Source organism: Lemur catta, chromosome 11, assembly GCF_020740605.2.
Source record: "Lemur catta isolate mLemCat1 chromosome 11, mLemCat1.pri, whole genome shotgun sequence".
Classification (NCBI taxonomy): Eukaryota; Metazoa; Chordata; class Mammalia; order Primates; family Lemuridae; genus Lemur; species Lemur catta.
In genome coordinates this window covers 40,875,279-40,896,656 of record NC_059138.1, presented here as the reverse complement: position 1 = coordinate 40,896,656, position 21,378 = coordinate 40,875,279, and the positions used below count along the sequence as shown (strand labels likewise).

The following is a 21,378-nucleotide window of genomic DNA, read 5'->3' as shown; positions in this document are numbered from 1 at the left end:
AAATTTAACTACGTATTTCAGTCATATTTTAAATAGCAATAACAAACAGCATTTGAAGTGCTAGTTATTTTTCTAATACACATAAAAATATAGCTGTTAAAAAATTTTAAATGTTCACTTATTTAATGCCTAAAATCTTGCAAACAGTGGCACATGACTGTACTTTGATTACTCACTGAAGCCATGTACAAGTTTTGCACTAGTAAAAACAAAATTAACTCTTGGAAAAGATAATGGGAGCCTTATCATGGCTTAGGGTAAATGAGTGTATCAGATCTGAGTTTTTACTGGAGGTACAGAAAGAAAACACAAGGATACCATCCTGTGCATGGACTCTCAGGTGCGGGAGAATGGGATAAAGAAAAGGAAATGTGAGGATCCTGTATTATTTTGTCTTGGCCTTGCACACCATTCTTAAAAAATGAACAAAATATTGCGATGATACTCTGCTATTTTACCACATCTGACAGGGTACACATTAAAAAGAGATTGAAAAAGCCTTTTCAATTTTCAACAAATATGAGGTGAGTATGATTGCTCTTGCCCCTCGTACATTTATTTACAGCTGGAGACACAAGAAAATACAGCCTCTGGTCTTGCTGAGAGAAGAGTTCTGGAACTCTCTCTTGCCACTAAAGAACTATCTACCTTATTGAGTAGTGGCAGTCTGATTGAGTCATCATCGTATTTCTCCTTGCCCTCTTGTTACTAACAGGCTCACAGTGGAGAGATGGCTGTTGGAAGGAAGGGACACAGAATCTTGGCATTGTAGTACCATTTCCTAAATTAAGTGAACAAAGCAAGAAGGGCAGTTTTGCTTGTTTATATTAAGTATTTATCAAGTATCTTTCAGAAACTCTGTACTTTTTCCTCTCATGACAGTCCTCACCCTTAAAGACTTTTATTTTCTAACTATGCTCCTTGCTTTTCAACTGCACGTTTCTCCCTGGATTTCTGGACCACCTTTTCTTTGTTACAAACTTGTTTTAGGGGTTATCCAACCTGTGACTGCACATTTTTCATAGCCTTTTGCAAATCACATACTGTAGCCAAATCTGAGAAATCTTTCAGAAGGCCTAAGTCAAGATTAAAATCAGAATTCATAGTCAGGAAGTTCTGTCAGGCAGTAACTTACGCAAAAGGTTATTTTAGGTATCAATACAAAATTATTCAGTTATACTCATGCACTGCATAACGACATTTTAGTCAACAACAGGACCACAGATACAACAGTAGTCCCATGAGATTATGATACTGCATTTTTACCCTACCTTTTCTATGTTTATATATACAAATACTTACCACTGTTATAATTGCCTACAGTATTCAATACATTAACATGCTACATAGGTGTATATCCTTGGAGCAATAGACTGTCCTATACAACCTAGGTAGGGAGTACCCCCCATCCCAACTAGGTTTGTGTAAGTATACTCTATAATGGTCACACAATGACAAAATTGCCTGGTGCATTTCTTAGAAAATATCCCTATCATTAAGCAACATATCACTGTAATTCACCAATGAATTCTAAGACAAAAAATCCCTAATTCTGGTGCCAATGGTTCTACAAGATAAATAATCTACAAAGGCAATAAAAATAATCAACAAGGTAGATGTTAATACTTAGCAACACATTAATAGGGCTACTTGTAGTTATGCTGCAACAAAGAACATTTAAACAGGAAAATCTTCAGTTAATATCAAACCAATAGCATAGTTAGGTAGGGTGAAAAGATATCAGAAATAACATTTGCAGCTATTTTTGCTTTGAAATACAAAACTGAAAGAACAGTAATGAGCTGGTATATAGCAGAGATGTTTCAACTATCCCTGTACAATATGTTTTACTTTAAAGGAAGCTGTTCTATTATCACCAAAAGACTGGTCATATGGCAGTAACTCATAATGAGCATATCATATCATGCACCCTTCCTGCCCTCACTAAATTCTACTTCTAGTAATGGTTTTAAAAAAAAAAACTTCCTAGGTATAAGACAAATGCCTGATATACTTAAAAAGACCAAAATGAAAATTTCTTGTCCATATACTTTCTTGTATAGTTACAGCTGGGCAGTTATATTTCAAACTCTGAAGTTGAAGAAGAAAAGATACTAATAATTTAAAATTACATTAAACTGGTAAAGTAATATTTACTACATTGTTATCTTCTGAAGATCCTTCAAACAAAACACAGGAACATCAAGAAAATAAAATTGTGTAATTTAAGAAATTAGCTTACACTCATACATTCTCAAGACAAAAAATACAGTATCTGTGAGTTGGGGAAAATAAAAGCACCATAGTAAGGGTGGCAGTATATTGGGTCAGAAATTTAAAAGGACAATTATCTTTTAAGTTCACAGTACTTATTTTGTCTGCACATTAGAAATACCAGTCTGTATATACCAATCTGTAATACCAAAATTCGCTGACAGGTAAATGACCATTCATTATCAAAATATCAGTACATAGTTTTCATGTTTATACATCTGCTCTCAACTCTATGGTCTGTTTAAGAAGGAAACCATGATTATTTTTAGCAGAACAAAGTGGAGTTTCAAGGACCAATTTTGTTAAGACTGCTTAAAGAAGAGTCATTAATTAAATAATAGCTTTGATGACTAGATATGTATAACACTACTGAATGAATTAAGCTGCCTATATTCTGCTGAATAGCTTGTAATATTGTTTCTGGGTTAAACTCAGGATTGTAAGCACCCTTATTTGCAAGCATTTGTGAAGAGAGTTTAAAAAAAAAAGGTTATTTTGTTGTTATAGGAAAGATGACTAAAATAGCTATTTATGAGAAACATGGGTGAAATTAAATGGCTAACCAAGCCATTCTATAATATTTTTGCCACTGTTACTTTGAGTGATTCTATTTTCCCTAAATTATTTTGAGTTATTCAATCAGATAAATTTTTGTTTTTTCTTTAAGAGAAGGGGTCTCTTTCTCACTATGTTGCCCAGGCTGGTCTCAAACGCCTGAGCTCAAATGATCCTCCTGCCTCACCTTCCCAAGTAGCTGGGACTATGGGCATGCACCATCGAGCCCAGCTTAAAAGCTATAATACAGAAGAAAAAGAAAAGAAATTTTCTAGTTACAACAATTATGATATTTTGGAAACACAAAACCCAGTAATACAATGTGACCAAGTTAAGGTAACAATAACTAAAAGCTTATTTTAAAAAATTAGTATCTGAACCAACTAAATTTCTCGTAGGTTCTAGAATGTAGTGTGGAATAAAATATAATGAATTAATACAGCTAAAGTGCTTAAAACAGTGACTGGCACACAGTAAAGATATTTAAGTGTTAGACACTATATTATTACCTTTTTCAGCACCTGAATGTATAGTTCCTGCTATATCATGTCTAGCAATGAACATTGGCAATACTTTCCTAGTAGAAATGCTTTCAGTACTAGTGGCAGCAGAAACTGTGGCACTTGCTGTTGAAATGTTAGTTTTATTCTTGGTCACAGCACCATCACAGTTCCTTTCATCTGAGTCTGAGTCATCAGAGTGAAGAGGATTAGTAAAACTCAGGGGTGCTCCGAATAGAGGTGAACTGTTATGATGATCCACAAGATCATGGGTTTCAACTTGTGTTGTAGGGCTTGGTGTTGAACTCACAGTTTTCATAGTTTGATAGTGGATATCTGAGGATTTTCCTTCAGATGAATCAGGTATGGGGATGGCATTTTCTGGTCTATGAAATGACCATGTTTCATGTCCCTTCTCATCAAGAGGCAAGCAGTCTGGCCTTGGAGGTGTGTCTGAATTCTTCTGTGAATCTTCTGGTGGAGTAACTGAAACTCTGTTTGACTGTGTTGTACTGCAGTCCACACAAGAATTCTGAGTAATATCACCAACTTTTAGTTCCCCTGGACTTAAGTCCTGTGTCTTAGAGATTTTATCAGTTATGCAAGGTGAAGATGATTTAATTTTAATTGCATGTCCCCTATTCAAAAGTGTGTTCCCATCAAAACTTCTTGGTCCCTCTTGGAGAGGGACCTTCTTAATCTCAAAACTTAGATTTCGCTCCAATTTTTTATCTATCTGTTCAATAGTCGATTCATTTTTCCCTGGAAGTTCTGTTGATTTATTATAGTTTCTGTTGAGGTCTGTTGAATGTTGTTCTGATGAAACCATGTGTAACACTGGCTTTGGATGGTATCTGTCATTGTCCTGCCACACAGTAGTGACTGTTGGAAAAGCTGAGGGGGGAGAAGGTGTTAATATGGGTGGCACTGGATGAGGTTCTGGTGGCTGCAGTATTTCTTCTTTAGCATCCCCTTCTACAAGGCAACTGAAAAACAAACATTAAAAAAGGCTATTTTAAGAATGTCTTTTCTTTTGAAAATAAGTTGTTAGATGACAATTATGTAGCCAAACCTATTATATTAAAAGCCATTACAATCTGTGGTTATGAAGAAAAAATTATAACTTTTCAGACTAAGAAGATTTAATGTTATCAAGATTATACATATACTCCTTAAAAGTGAAATACAAGACTTTTTCTTTTTTTTTTTTTTTTTTTTCAGACAGGGTCTTGTTCTGTCACTTGGGCTACAGTGCAGTAGTGCAATCATAGTTCATAGCTCACTGTAACCTCAAACTTCTGGGCTCAAGCAATTCTCCCGCCTCAGCCTCCTAAGTAGCTAGGACCACAAGCTCATGACACCACACCCAGCTAATTTTTTTTTTTTTTTTTTTTTGAGACAGAGTCTCACTTTGTTGCCCGGGCTAGAGTGAGTGCCGTGGCGTCAGCCTAGCTCACAGCAACCTCAGACTCCTGGGCTCAAGCGACCCTACTGCCTCAGCCTCCCGAGTAGCTGGGACTACAGACATGTGCCACCATGCCCGGCTAATTTTTTCTATATATATTTTTAGTTGTCCAGATAATTTTTATTTCTATTTTTAGTAGAGACGGGGTCTCGCTCAGGCTGGTCTCGAACTCCTAACCTCCAGCGATCCACCCGCCTCGGCCTCCCAGAGGGCTAGGATTACAGGCGTGAGCCACCGCGCCCGGCCAACACCCAGCTAATTTTTAAAAATTTTGGGGAGAAAACAGGATCTCACTATGTTGCCCAGGCTGGTCTTGAACTACTGGCCATAAGCAATCCTTCCACCTTGAACTCCCAAAGTGCTGGGATTATAGGCATGAGCCACCACCATACCCAGCCCCCAAGTACAACATTTTTAATGAAAAACAGTAGTCCCCTCCCATAGCCCTCCAGTTAGCCAAAGGTATCTACTTTCAACTTTTTTTCACAGCTGCTTCTGAGATTTAGCTCCGTATTTCAAAATGTTTTCATTGTTATTTCTTGATCTTTCTGTTTCACATGTTCTCTACTGAATTCCTGCTATGGAAGTGTCCTTCTTTCCAATACTCTTATATTGTCATTTTTGATTAGTTCAATCTTGTAACTGTAGATATTATTATTCACACCTATGACACTGTGACTTAACATCTTTTCTTCTGTAACTTCTTGTTTTTCCCTTATGATTACCTTGAGTTTCTGATGGCTTAGTTCTCTATATCATCAGTAACTCAGATCTTCTAACTTTCCTGTACATTTGTATACCTCCTCTCAATAAGGACAAACACACCAGGTAACTACCAATACCACAGACATCCCTCTTAGAAACCTTGAGCCTCCTGCTCCAGTGTGGACCACTGGCTCCCTAGGCCACCACAGAGCCGACGTTCTTTCCAGTTTCAGACTCTCCTGTTTCCTAGATCCTATCTTCCTCTTCCTAGGTACACTCCCTTGTTTCAGTGACTTACATCTTATAGTTGCTTTTTAAGAACTATTTATAAGAGGGATTGCATATTTGAGTGTTATATTTTTGATATTATTTTTTCAAAAGGTATAGAATTCTAGATATGATATAACTTGCCTCCAGAATTTTAAAGTTCTGATTCCTATTCCTTTAACTGTGAGCTGTTTTTTTTTTTCCCTCTTCTCACTTGGAGCTTATTTATTTATTTATTTATTTATTTATTTATTTATTTATTTATTTAAGAGTCAAGGCCTTGCTATGTTGCCCACGCTAGAATGCAGTGAATGAATATTCCCAGGCAGGATAACAGCACACTATAGCCTCTAACTCCTGGTCTCAAGTGATCCTCCTTCTTCAGCCTCCCAAGTAGCTGGGACTACAGGCTATGCCACTGTGCCTGGTTTTCTCTCACAGCTCTTAAAGATTCTTCCTTTTTATTCTAGATGTTTTACAATTTCATGATGTAACTTTTAAAAATCTATTTATTACAATTTTATTTTTATCCATTATATTGGGGAACATGATGTACACTTACATTCTTTTTTTGAGACAGGGCCTCACCAAATCTCCCAGGCTGACCTCAAGCTCTTGGCCTGGCCTTAAGCTAACCCCCCACCTTAGGCTCCCAAGTAGTTGGGACCACCAGCGCACACCACCATGCCCAGATAATTTTTTTCATTTTTTGTAGAAATGGGGTCTTGCTATGTTGCTCAGGCTGGTCTTGAACTCCTGGCCATAAGTGATCCTCGCACCTCAGCCTCCCAAAGTGCTAGGATTACAAACATAAGCCACTGAGCCTGGCCTGATTTTTCTACTTTTACCCAGCCACTTTCTTATAAATTAACCATCTTAAGGCAACTTATTTGGGTTTAATACAGTTGTTTAAAAAAAGAATAAACAACACAAAAAATAACATTTCAAAAAAGAAACAGAAAAAAGTGAAGTAAAATAATACCTATTTTATGTGACATGAATTTCTCCCATTGCCTAATTTTCTACTTGCCATTTTCCCAGGGTCATAGTTTACCAATGTTCAACCACATTCTGTACTATTTGAGGATGAAACAAATTAGGTAGCTTCAAATGCCTTCATTTGGACAGACTTCAACAAATGTCCTCACCTATCCAGGATATTCCAAGAGCTACAGATTTTAGACTATCCTGGATAGGATACGTATGACAGTCTAGTTCATTTTCCCAGGCACCACTTAAAGGGAATAAATATTCATGTATTTCGACAAAATACAAAACTCCTTCATGGCCTCTAAAACATCACTATTTCCTGGTTTTCCTTTATCCCTGGATTGTTCTTTTTCTATGGCTTTCTTTTAGTCTGCTCTTCACAAATTTTGGTGTTTACTAGGGTCACCTCCTTGGTATTTTGTTATGTTATACCCAAAATATGAAAGATTTTATCCATGCCCAAGACTTCAATTATCAGTTATACACCAAACCTCAATAAACTTTTACCTCCAGCCTAGACATCAAAATAACTAAAGCACGACCACATTCTGTCTTCCTCTCAATCCTAGTCCTACTTAAAATTATTTGATTAGAGAGGCATTAGAAGCAAAAATCAAGTGTATTGTCACTGTCTCTGAAATATTAAATAGATTATGAAAAATTTACTAAGACACGCACCCTTTTGTGTCTCCACAGTAAATTTGTTGATAGCTTATAAGAAAGAAACAGCTAACGAGGTATACTTCTGACTCACTGGTTTAAGTGAATAAATTATAAAGAATTGTATTAGTTTAACAACAGAAAATGAAATGTGCTATTCAAAATCTACAATATGATTTCTTTAAGTATTTATAAATCAAAAGCATTTGGGTGATTAAGTCTAATACAACAAACATGAGCCTTGCTCTCTAAATTCTTTCTCCACTAACATGCATTTTAAACAACCAATTAACTTGTTTACTACAGCTATATGAAAAACAAAGTATACTGTTTTTACTTTTTATCATTCTTATGATTTTTTTAATTTCAGTTATATGCGGGAACAATTTACAATAGTTCTAAAACTCATCTCAACTTGGAAGTCACAAGGCACTCTGTGGAACACAATGAAATTCTGGCATTTGACTCCACTGCATAAAGAAGAAAAAAGACAACCTATGCATGTAATATAAACCACACAGGCATAAAACTTTGAGCATATATGCCCGATAAAAACCTGTCTTAAGCTGAATGGATATTTTTCTGTTAAAACTCATTTACTACTTCTCTATTATCTTTTTGGTTTTTAAAGAATAACAGGAGTCAAACTTTTGAAGAGGTACAGGAGAAAGGCTTAAAATTCAGAATAGGCTATTCCTATTTTTCCTATAAAATTAGGAAAAGGCTATCACTCTATGTTGTTAGAGGCAGAAAAACATATAAATCATACCTATCAGTATAGACTTTGAGAACCGCTATATTGGCTCAATTTCAAAAACCAAATTAAAGATTATTAGGGTAGCAAAAATGTTCCTTAATCTCCTTTAAGGCCAGTAGTTTCTTTTAGGACCCCAGAACTCCTAGGTGGGACAGAGAAGTTAGAGAACTAATAGTTTATAAGTTTCAGCTGGCTACCTTCCACAGGAGGCTAAAATGCCGCTTTTGGTATATACCAAAGTGGAAATAAATCAGGAAAGAAATACTGGAAGTTCTGTTAGTATGCAGTTAACATCTTAAGTATTTAAATGTTGAGACCTAACCTCAACTGTATATGCTCCTTAGAGAGGCATAGAAAGGTTTTCCAGAGACTATAACAACTACCACATCTTTAAAAAGCTACTACGACAGGTCAAGCATGTATGTAGTTATATGCTTTATATACATTATCACTAGTTGTTACAACGTTGAAAAGTAGTACTGTATCTCAATACAATGAGGTAAAGAATTTTCAGAGAAGTAGCTTGCCCAAGTTCATTCAGTTGGTAAATACTGAAGTTAAAATTTGAAATAAGATCTACCAATGTAAAAGCCTCTTTATACAAGAGTATTCTGCCTCTTTCCATACTCAGAAATATTCCTTCATGGGCAGTTAGAATCTTGTACGGTCAAAATGGGAACAAATTGCTCCTGTGAAGTTCAGGGTTCTGACCAAACCTTTAGTTACTGAGTAAAGTTGTAGACTTTTTCTTTTGTAAAGAGGAATGATCTCATTAGGGTGATCTCTTGGCATTAGTAACTCAAAGCCAAGACCCAACCCTAACCATCTCACCCAACTTTAGACAACTTCCACCAAACTTTTCAGGGGGAAAGAAAAGAAAGAGAAGGGAAGGGGAAAAGAGGACACAAATATATATAACTTTAACTATTATACATAAGCGTGGTATGAAAGCAAGAAAAATAGAAATAAACCCATCTTTGCTAGCAATGTAATTAAACATCTTCACATAATTTCTTCAACATGCATACAATTTTTGGCAACCATATTACTTATTCAGTCATCATGAGAAAATGTAAATCTTTAGAATAACTAAAATTTTAGTTATACCATGTACCAAAACATGGACTACAGTCAATTCATGGTCGTGTTCACTGTTCTGGTACAGTGTACTATTAAAATTTCATCCAAAATGAAACAAAAATTTTAGGTCACCAGTAACAAATCAGTTGCCATACATATACTGCAGCCTAAACAAAAGACCAATAATAAAAGTTATAAAAGTAACTTAGAAATATTCAGAATTTGTCATTTTAATTAACACTGAGTAAAAATAAAAGTAACCTTTCAAAGATAATTTTCAAAGATATACAATACCTGCGGGTCCTTGGTGGTTTTGGAGGAGGAGATTCTTGTTTATCAGGATCTATGGAGCTGACTATATTTTCAGTGTTAATTTCATTCTGCCAAGGGGAAAAAAATGCTTCACTAAAGTTAGCAGAAAAATAATTTTCCTTCCTCGTATTTCAAGTAATTGTTTCTGGGCTTTTCAATTTTGAAAACAATGCCAATTTTGCCAACTTAAAAAAAAAAACATGAGTCCTATATTTTGGATCCATATTTTAGCCCGAAGAGCCAAACTTTAATGAGCAAGATTTATATCAAAAACCAGCCCATCACCAGTTACTGAAAGATCAAGTGTGTACAGCAGCATTTCAACACATTTCAAATGCCACTGTAAAGAAACAGATTTCCCAAGAAAATAAATATCAAAGAAGGTACCTTCCCCCTACCAATTCCCCCATCCAAGGATCACTGCCACTAGAAACCTGACACGTACAGAGAGGGAAAAAAGCCAACGAAATAAGGCTTATATCCTTTACCTTTCCAAACCTTTTTTGGACTACCCCACTGTGATTCCCCATTACTACTTAGTACTTTTAAGCTGGTCCTAGGATTCATTTTAATCATTCTTTGCCCCACCCTCCCTGACACCATGTGTAGAGCCCTACTCCTTTAAAGAATACAGCCCCTATATCACTGACTAGCCAAATAGACCCCAGAAAGCCGGGGAGAGCCCATCCAGGGATATCCTTGGTTCTTGCTGGTCACAAGGACCAATGACATCATTAACAACATTGAAGTTCCAGATCAATACAAATGTAAGAATCTTAGGTTTAGGATTGCGAATGGAGGAGCTGTGGAATTAAAATATTCCCCTGAATTAGTTTCATTCTCAAAGCACTTCATATTTATCCAGCTAGGCTATGTTAATTCTGGGGCAGAAGGCAGGAATGCTTTTCATCCTTGCCTACATCTCAGAGATTAATAATTGTAGAAAAAAGCCATCTTTACATATATTATCAATTAAGTAACTCTCAAATTGTAATTGCATTTTATTTTGTAGTTGTTGTTTTCTTAATCAAAAGGCATTTCTACCATGCCCATCACAGCAGCTTCTTTATCTTTATAACTGTTACTTCAAGTATTTCCAAGTAAAAAATAAATAAAGATCTCAACTTCCCAGCAATTTTAAGTGCACCTGTCTCCTGATAATGGATTAGAAGACTTTTCTACATCTAATTACCTGATCAAGAACAACAGAATTATACCATAAGACTGAAAACCTTCATCTTTAATTAAAGACACCTATCATAATAGAGTCGTTTGTTGCAGGGATATCTACTATAGGTAGGGTGACCACGTAATTTATTGTCCAAATCACGACTCTTTTACAAATGAAAGGGGAACACTATTAATTACTACACCCAGACAACAACTATAAACTGCTACTGCCTTACACAAATCAGGACTTTTGGTCAACAAAGTTTTAAATCCTCAGGCTCCACCAGAATTTAGAGACTCTGCATCATAAGGATGCCCCTGACATATTACTGATCATTTGTTTATCATTTCTATTAATCACAACCATACTCTTATGATAATACTCATTAATATTTTGTACCAAAATGTATAAATATTTGCATAAAGTAGGTTAAATAAAAATTAAAGGTGAACCATATGAAACTGCTTCTATTGAACTATTTAAAAAAAAAATAACTCCATGAAATAATTCTGGAACATAAAGCATTTTAAAAAAACTTTTACCTCTGCAGTAAGTTTGTTAGAGAAATTGTAAGTGGAGATTTTTTTACTGTTTTTCAAAGCATAGCTTCTAAATGATAAGTATGTATTTCAAATCATTTCACTCAACCACACAGTTCTAAGATGATTTTCCCCAATTTTTTAAATTCCACATTTTCTCTAACTGGGATTTATGGTCTGCAACCATATACAGCCATACTATAAAAACAGTGATCTATATTTAAAAGTTCCCAGAAAACAAGATTTCTTAAGAGAAAAATATTAAAAACCTATTTAGAATGATAATCCATCTTTTCCATATCTATCCCTTTGTCCTACTTTTTTTATCCATCCATCCATGGAAACATACATATCTCTCAAACATTTAGTGTGTTTCTGCTATGTACCAGGCAATGAGATGAAAAAATAGGTTTGAAGTAACCACTTTTCTGCTATTGGGTAGTATTTCATCTCATCTCATATAAAGTATGACTTTTTCCTTGTATTCCTTAGTCATTTGTAAAGCTCTGACCCATTAGATAGAAGCAGCCTATGACAGAATTATAATCCTAGTGTGGATTTCAGGTTGTAAAAAAGGATGAACTCATGAAATAAAATCTTAAAATGATCAGGTAATGGGAAAAAGAAGATAAAAGAGTGATGCGATATTTATTGCACATTTCCTGGAGATTATCTAAATATAGTTAAAAGCTTTAAAAAATACAACACTGAATACTTCAATAAAAGAATTTTCTATACATTTTTAAAATGTAATGCTCCTATATATTAAAGGAACCAGTGGTCTAAAAACACTTATATTTCTAAGTATAAGATCCTCACCTTTGAAATTAATCTTGCATTTATGGAAGAAAATAGAAATATTTTCAATTAAAGTTTAAAGAAAAGTATATAGCCTACTCAGCTTTTTGAAATATTAAGTATCTCAATTTAGATAAAATTATACAAAATAATAGACATTCTATTGTATATTATAAATACTTGGCTAGATTCAGAAGAAGTTAAAACAGGATTTAATCAAATTAAAGGGAAAAAGAGATGGCAATGTAGGAGGCCTAGTTGCACAATTCCTGTTAATTAAGGAATAATAATGAGGTCACATACATAAATTTTAAAAACTTGAAATCGTCACTTGGCTAATTAAGAAAACACACAGTTCCTAAAACTCTTGGACCGATATTAGGTTATCTTATGTTGACATCAGCATTTGGTAACAAATCTCTCATTTGGAACACCAAAAAATTGCAAACAAATATCCTGGGAGATTGACAAAACCATTTAAGGGGGAAAAAGGAAAACAAAGGTTATAAAATTTGCAACTCATTTCCTCATACTTGGTGTATCATGTGATAGTTATTGTAGGTTCAATGATAAAGATGTAAAAAAAAAATTCTACTAAATAAACAGCTCAGCACCTTCAGGGACAAGGAGATTACATATAAAAAGGAAACAAGAGAACTGGTTAGAAAATAGAGGCAGAAATAAGAACACTTTGAAAATACAGTATTTTTATCAAGTCAAGTTTGAATATCCAATAAGATTTAAAAGATCTAAGATGACATTCAACTACAACAAAAAGGGACTTAATTGTAATCTTATAATTCTGGTTAATTAAAAAGTGTATTACACAAATAACTACAACTACAACCTTATACTATCATGACCAAGAACAAAACAAAATTCAAGTACAATCAACTAACTTACAATTATTTAAGTGGCAGTAGAAGGAAAGAGGAAAGAGAAGAATACAGTTAATTTTTAATTTATTATTATTTTTTAATTTTTTTTTTGAGACAGAGTCTCACTCTGTCACCTGAGCTAGAGTGCTGTGGCATCAGCCTAGCTCACTGCAACCACAAACTCCTGAGCTCAAGCGATCCTCTTGCCTCAGCCTCCAGAGTAGGTGGGACATGCCCAGCTAATTTTTTCTATTTTTAGTAGAGACCAGGTCTCACTCTTGCTCAGGCTGGTCTCGAACTCCTGACCTCAAGCAATCTTCCTGCCTTGGCTTCCCAGAGTGCTAGAATTACAGGTGTGAGCCACTGTGCCCAGCCTGTAGTTAATTTTTTAGAAAATAATTTATATTTGAAATAATAATGAATTATATGATTTTTGACATAAGATCTTCTTTCTACCCTTATTTTATTTAGAATATTATTTAACTTATATTGGAGTCATTAAATATCTATCATAACAGAAATACAAACAAGAAAACGAGTTAACAAAATCCAGGTTAAGTAAAAATAACTGTCTTGTACAGTTTCCTGTTAGATAAAACACAAGATGACAATTAAAAGCTAAATGTTACCTCTTGGTAAAAAGCAAAAGCTTACTAAAATTAATAGGCCAAGAACACCTACCACTCCATCAGCAATTTTCTGGGCTCCGTGAATTTCATACAGTTGTAGCTGTTTTTCAAACAGTTGGGCAATAGCTCTATGAACAAGCTCATATTGTTCCTATTAGGGAAATGAATGATAAACAAGGGAAAAGACAATTTTAAAAGCAAGAAGGCATTTATAAAAATATAGTTTATAAAGTGAAATAAACTATACCTTTGTTTGTACTGCAGAATGCCTTTGTGTTCTCATTTCTTGTATTAAATTAAATACATTAAATTCCTCTGGTATTTTCTAAAACAAAGAATATTTAAACTTTGGACATTTATTCAGAAAACAGTAAAATAGTCTTCAATTTTTCATATAAAACTTACATACATGCTGGTTTATTACAAACATTTACTGAGCACTACCTACCACATATCAGACTCTGTGCTTGGCATTGTGAATACATAGCTAATCTTGACCCTCAGCAGTCATGCTGGGGAGCCAGATCTGTGAACAAATAAATATCCAGCCAAAGCATAAGTGCAGTGTAGTGGGAATAAAGAGGCTATAACTGACTGATAGGTGTGTAGAGTGACAATTTAGTTGAATATTAAAAGAAGACTATCCCATAAAAAGTGAAGGAAATACACATAGGCAAAGCAGACTGAATGTATAATCTATTTGGGATTGAGAAGTTTGATGTGGACAAAGCCAGTAGTACTGGCTATGTAACGACCAGCTAAAAGAGCTAGGTAAAAATACAGAGCCCTGAGCTCCATCTTGGAGGACTGTTTGTGAAAGATCTTAGATGATTTTGTACATTTGAAATTGGGACTGCTGCAATAGGCAACCTTGACTTAAGACATGATAGTCAACCGACTTTTGTATCAGGGAAGATGACAGTCTGAAAGAGAGAAACTGGTGGAAGTTTAATGAAGCGGAATTACTAGAACTGTAATCAGCAAGAGTATCTTGGAGTGATGAAGAAGATGGAAGAGTTGAGAGTGATTCCCAGGTTTATTGCTTAGGAGTCTATATACATCAAAAGATTTTTCACATCAACATTAACCTAAGCCACAAGGTTATATTTATAAGAAGCCTAATTCAATTAAATGGGGATTATGTTCAAAATACACAACTTTTAAAATGACCAGATGTTTACTTTGTTTGCTGTCATTAAGTGCCTCTTCCCATTCCAATTTATTTATTTGTTTTTTTGAGACAGAGTCTCACTCTGTTGCCCAGGGTAGAGTGCCATGGCGTCAGCCTAGTTCACAGCAAACTCAGACTCCTGAGCTCCAGGAATCCTACTGCCTCAGCCTCCCAAGTAGCTGAGACTACAGGCATGTGCCACCATGCCCAGCTAATTTTTTATATATATATTTTTAGTTGTCCAGCTAATTTCTTTCTATTTTTTTAGTAGAGACAGGGTCTCACTCTTGCTCAGGCTGGTCTTGAACTCCTGAGTTCAAGCGATCCCCCCACTTCGGCCTCCCAGAGTGCTAGGATTACAGGCGTGAGCCACCACGCCCGGCCCCCATTTCAGTTTTAATCTTTGACGTTTATGCTAAAATGTGATAGAATCCTAGTTAAATTTCATTCACTTAAACATGTTCATTTGGGTATTAGGAGATGATTATAGTTTTTGAGGAACACAAAAATAAAATTTAACACCAGAAAGCTTTTGAAGGAATTGATTAAAAACTTCCCAATGCAGGCTGGGCGCGGTGGCTCACGCCTATAATCCTAGCACTCTGGGAGGCTGAGGTGGCGGATTGTTTGAGCTCAGGAGTTCAAGACCAGCCTGAGCAAGAGCGAGACCCCGTCTCTACTAAAAATAGAAAGAAATTATATGGACAGGTAAAAATATATAGATAAAAATTAGCCGGGCATGGTGGTGCATGCCTGTAGTCCCAACTACTCGGGAGGCTGAGGCAGGAGGATTGCTCGAGCCCAGGAGTTTGAGGTTGCTGTGAGCTAGGCTGACGCCACAGCACTCTAGCCCAGGCAACAGAGTGAGACTCTGTCTCAAAAAAAAAAAAAAAAAAAAAAAAAAAACAAACTTCCCAATGCATACAAAATGAAAATATTACAGAACTAGGAAAAGACTAAATATATATACAATGAGGAGACCTGTGTTTTTCAAATCTATAATGAGGGCTGAAATTTATCTTTGTGTCTTCCATAGATCAAACACAATTTCTTCAAAACAGCAGTGGGAGATACAACAATCCAAACAATAGCAACAGTAATAAGAACTATAATAACAATGTACAAAGCACTTGCTACATGCCACACATAGTTCTGAAGAATTTAACAAAGTTTCGTTTATTTCTTACCCATTATTACTATTGTTATCCCCATTTTCTCATGAAAAAAATTGAGGCATAATGGCATTAGTACTGTGACCAAGATCCACAGCTAGTAAATGACAGAGCAAGCATTTTAAACTGAGCAGTTTGGCTCCAGAGTCAGTATTCTTCAACCACTATACTATAATGTCTCTAGTAGGCATAAACATTTACTGAATGGAATACACTTATACCTAGAATAAATATAAAAGGCAATGAGAATTCTGTATTGGAAAAGTCAATGTACAGTTTGCATCCCTACTGCAGGTATTCATTCACCTAGAACAATACTCTTACCCTGTTTGCCCAGTGCATTATATCAAGGTAATATGCAGCATTTATATCTTTTCACTACCTTTTCTTTACACCTTCCTACATAGTAACGCTACTTCAGAAAAAGTAACATGTAAAACAAAATATATATTTAATATGTACTTAATTAATTTACTGCAATGAATCATAAAGTCATAATAGATCACTGGATAAAATGCTACATAAAAATTATTCTTACCCCAGCTTTCAGTAAATTCCACGTATAATCTATGGCACAAATGGCACCTGTTCTTCCACAGCCTGCACTACGGATATAAAGTTTGAAAAAAAAGTTTAATTTTTGTGATAAAAGAAATATAAATGTGGATGGACATGTTAATATTCAGAAACAAAAAATCATTGAAAAAATTTGACAATATTCTATTTATTTATTAAACAAACTACAGATTAAAGTGCGTGCATGGCAACATCCTTCACATTAGTTTTTGACAGTAGTATCCCCTTATTCACAGGGAATGTGCCCAAGATCCCCAGTGGATGCCTAAAACCATCAATAGTATTGAATCTTATATATAATACTATGTTTTTCCTGAGACATACATACCTAAGATCAAGTTCAATTCATAAATTAGGCACAGTAAGAGATTAACAACAATAATAATAAAATAGAACAATTATAACAATATGCCAGTACTACTATTCTTGTGCTTTGGGGCCATATGGGAGCCGGGAACCTGCTGCCTTCTGATTTCAAGATTCATCTTTTTTAAGCACCAAAGGAGGCAAGAAAAGCATCATTTTTCTCTGCCGCACCCCTTTTAATAAAAGGATTTCTTCTGTAAAATTTGGATTCAGTCAAAACGCCACAGTCAAGGGTCCAGAAGGCCACATGTGGCCCCAAGGCTGCAAGTCCCCCACCCCTTCGAGATCGCTGGTAACTGAAATTGAGGTAACTAAAACCTCGGATAAGGGGGACTACTGTCTATCTTTGTGTAATTTAATTTAAGGAACTTCCAAGAGTGACTCATAGAATACCTATGAGCCTTCAGTTTGGAAGTCTAATTCTACCTCAGAAAACTTTGACTAGCTAATAACATCTTGCAGAGATAAATTTATTCTATGTTCAAGATGACTCTTGTGTTCTAGAGCAGAGGAAGAAGAAAAGACAGTACATCATTTCAATGTGCAAAAAGATAAAGAATGCTACAGGCCCTAGAAATTGGATTGAGCACCAGCAGTGACTTCACTAAGACAACAAAGGCAACTGATGCATTCTCATCTCCTAAAGTATGAATGGGAAGCTGGAGAATGTACTGTAAAATGCCACAGGTTTTTCTCTTTAAAACATGACAAAAATACTTTTAAAAAACTGATTCTCAACTAGAGGAAGGCATATGTGCCTTAGGATTAAGTATTGCTACGACTAATTAAAAGATGCAACTGACATCACCAGAATAATTTTTAGGCAGAAAAAAAGTTGTGTAGCATTTTAATGCACAATTTTGAAACTTTTCAAAGTGCCAGTAGATTAAGTATGTAATCTAAAAATTCCTGATAAAATTACATTATAAGCAACCTAGTATGACTTTTAAAAGCTCTTACTAATAAACACAAATAATATTAATTTTTAGCTGTTCATACATTTCTGAATTCCATGTATTGAAATATTTCTAGAATTTAGAGTTATTAGGACTAAATGATATATATTTAAAATTTGATAGTTAAAAGTATGATATTACAAAGACATAGACAACCATATCAGTGAAACATAACAGAAAATTCAGAAACAGATCTCAGTATATGTATGTATTTATTACATAATGGTGAATTCTCCAAAGGGGAAAGATTAGACTGTTCAATAAATGGTACAGGGAATCACTACCAATGAAGAGCAAAAATCAGATTCTTACCTCATATCTTAACAATGAAAAATACACCATATGGATTAAAAATATAATGTTGAAAACTAAATCTATAGAAGTACTTAGAAATAGGCAAAATTTTTACACTATTCTGTTAGAGAAAGACTTTCTAAGCATATCTCAATGAACAGAAACCATAAATGAAGAGATTCACAAATCTGACTACATGACAATGTAAAACTTACATATGCCAAAACATAGGCAGTAGACATGAATAACTACGGTATTAACAACATGATGAAAGGTTAGTATCTTCAATATATAAATATATAAAAATAACTTGCATAAATATTAAAAGATAAATGCCTGTTATAAAATAATAGGCAAAACATACAAACAAGTACTTCACAAAAGATGTAAATGACCAAGAAAAAAAAAACTTGCCTGTCATATAGGTATTGCTAAAAAGCAAACAAAAAGATAACACATTATTGGGGAGGGTATAGAGAAACAGGCACTTTTCCATACTCCCATTGGTAGGATTAATTGCCATCAATTTTATGGATAACAAATTTTAAAATATGTATTAAAAAGAAGAAAAGTGCATGTCCTTTGACCTAGAAATTCCACTTCTAGATATTTATCCTAATAAAATAACTGCAGATGTGCTCAAAGATTTAACCATAAGACTAGCAACTAAAGTAAACTAAAAACAAAAATACTGACTGGCCACTGAGCATTTAAGTTGTTATTTAAAACAGCTGAAAAAGGAAGGGAGGGAGGCCGGGCTCGGTGGCTCACGCCTGTAATCCTAGCCCTCTGGGGGGCCGAGGCGGGTGGATCGCTCGAGGTCAGGAGTTCGAGACCAGCCTGAGCAAGACCCCATCTCTACTAAAAATAGAAAGAAATTATCTGGCCAACTAAAAATATATATAGAAAAAAAAAAAAAGGAAGGGAGGGAGAAGTAATAAATTAAAAGCCAAAGAATGAAGGTTAAATATATAGTACAGTTAAATTGCATTACAGAAGAATACTTATCCAATCTGGAAAGACATATAGTAAATGGGGAAACATTCTTTGAAAAAATACTATACATATACATACACACACTAAAAGGACACATTTTAAAGTTTTAACAATGGTTATCTCTAGCAGAACTGGTGGAAGGAAAAAGAATTTCCTTCCTTTTATGGATGTGTTTTCTAAATCATTAGTTAACATACTGCTTTGGTTGTTTAAAAATGTTAAATGGTCAATTTATTTTTTAATGGAAAACCTTAGTGAAATGGAAGTACAATAGAACAGGAAATAATTTCAACTAACTTGTAAAGAAGTCAAGTCAAATTAATTTATCTTTTAATTCCACAATTAAATAGATTTTTTTTCTTTTTAACCAGTCAACTACTTAATTAAATGGTCAAATACTGAATTAACTACAGAAAAAATTGCTTTAATTAACCAAGTTGTTAACTGATTCCCACATTTCCAACAGCAAGTAACTTTCCTTTTTACTTCACTAATTATAGGTACTGCAATCAGACCAACTGGATAAGAAAACTATCTTCAGTGCTTCATCTTGACTAAAGAAAAAAAAATCCTTTAACTATTTCAGTAATTAACAGTAAATCCTAAGTCTGAAAAAACTTCCTTTTTTTTTTTTTTGAGACAGGGTCTTGTTTTATCCCCCAGGTTGGAGTACAGTGGTATGATCATAGCTCACTGCAGCCTCGAACTCCTGGCTGGGCTCAAGTAATCCTCCCACCTCAGACTCCAAGTAGCTGGGACTAGAGGTACATGCCACCACACCTGGCTAATTATTAAAATTTTGTAGCAGTGGGGTCTCACTATGTTCCCCAGGCTGGTCTTGAACTCCTGGCCTCAAGCGATCCTTCTGCCTCAGCCTCCCAAAGTGCTGGGATTACTGGCCTAAGGCACCCTGCCAGGCTCATTTACTTTTAATAATAAATGTGGATGCAGATAACGTGTCAGTTAGAAGGATAAATTGATAGCAGTCTTATGAAATAAAAAAGTACTAGGATTGTAAGGCCTTTAGAAGAATCTAATGCAAACTAAAATTAAGAACAGAATTATCACCTTAGGATTCAAGTAGCTTTTACTATTTAGAAACCCATACACTGACCTATTCTAATGAAATTCCAAAAATTAGGTTTCAAAATACCCTATTATCACCCATATTATAATGACATCTATATACTAAACCCACTGCAAACATTTAATATTTTCTTGACTAATTCAATTTTATGTTATTCATTTTAAAAGGGCATTCTCCATAACATTCCTAATTCCATAATAGAAATTTATGCTTAAAAAAAGCAAAACCATGTGACTACTATATTTTATCTTTGTTTAGTTACACTGCTTAGTATCTTTCCTTAAGTATGTATTTCCTTATTGAGTTTCTTGAATACTCTATTGAAAAAAAAAGTCATCCAATGGAGCCAATACTTTCCTAAAAGCTTTCTAAAGAGAGCAACAATGAGTTCTATGAGCAGAGCCATAGGTTATAATCCAGAAGCCACTTGGTATACAGAGGTTGTCAGATGAGGCAGGGAAAAAAGGATTGTCAACATTTAAGGATCCAAGAGTTATACAGATGCTTATGATCTATCGGCCATAACAGGCATTCTTAATTTCCCTGACCTGACCAAAAAGTGTAAGGACTTTTTCCTCCCAACTGGAACATTTTTTGCTCTTTATTATTAAGAGGATTGAGTAGTAGCCTGATAGTTGGAGAAATGGCCAGATAACAGAAACAGCCCAAAATGTTTAAGAACAGTTGGGTATCTAAAACTGACTTATCTTAGAGAAAATATATTATAGAATTAACCCCCCTCTTGGAATCTAAAATTAAATACCCCTCTCCCCAAGAATTAATATTCTCATATTCATTCCCCCAAAAGTTAAAGGCAGGGTTGCCATGAATTCTTACATGTCCAAATGACTAATTTTGCAAAACCTAATTGAGCTTCAAACATCATTTGAATAAATGAACGATTTCTATAGAGCAAGTTAAAGTAGATGCATCTATACTTAGTACTTTCATTTTCACAGACTGAACAACATCAGTAATCATTTAGTCTTATATAATATGTATAATGAGGTAATCTGCCATAAAACATAATTTGATTAAAATGGCTAGTAAATGTGTATTAATGTTACCTTACTACAATGTAAGAGTGCTAGCTTCCTATCAGTAGCTATAAATAATATAATTTCATGATATGACAGGAAGTGGTGCAAATGTGAAAACTGATGCTCCTCAGGAATGGAAA

General features: G+C 34.7%; 1 protein-coding gene across 1 annotated transcript in view; it reads right to left on the bottom strand.

The window, feature by feature from the left end:
- Positions 1–21,378, bottom strand: part of PTPN12 (protein tyrosine phosphatase non-receptor type 12) — a 91,032-nt gene that overhangs the window by 7,175 nt on the left and 62,479 nt on the right. Inside the window, exons 9-13 of the mRNA XM_045564305.1 lie at positions 16,462–16,528; positions 13,828–13,905; positions 13,633–13,731; positions 9,548–9,633; positions 3,339–4,315 (exon numbers count right to left, since the gene is read on the bottom strand). Coding sequence (XP_045420261.1) covers positions 3,339–4,315; positions 9,548–9,633; positions 13,633–13,731; positions 13,828–13,905; positions 16,462–16,528 — 1,307 coding nt within the window. The remainder of the gene's footprint in view (positions 1–3,338; positions 4,316–9,547; positions 9,634–13,632; positions 13,732–13,827; positions 13,906–16,461; positions 16,529–21,378) is intronic.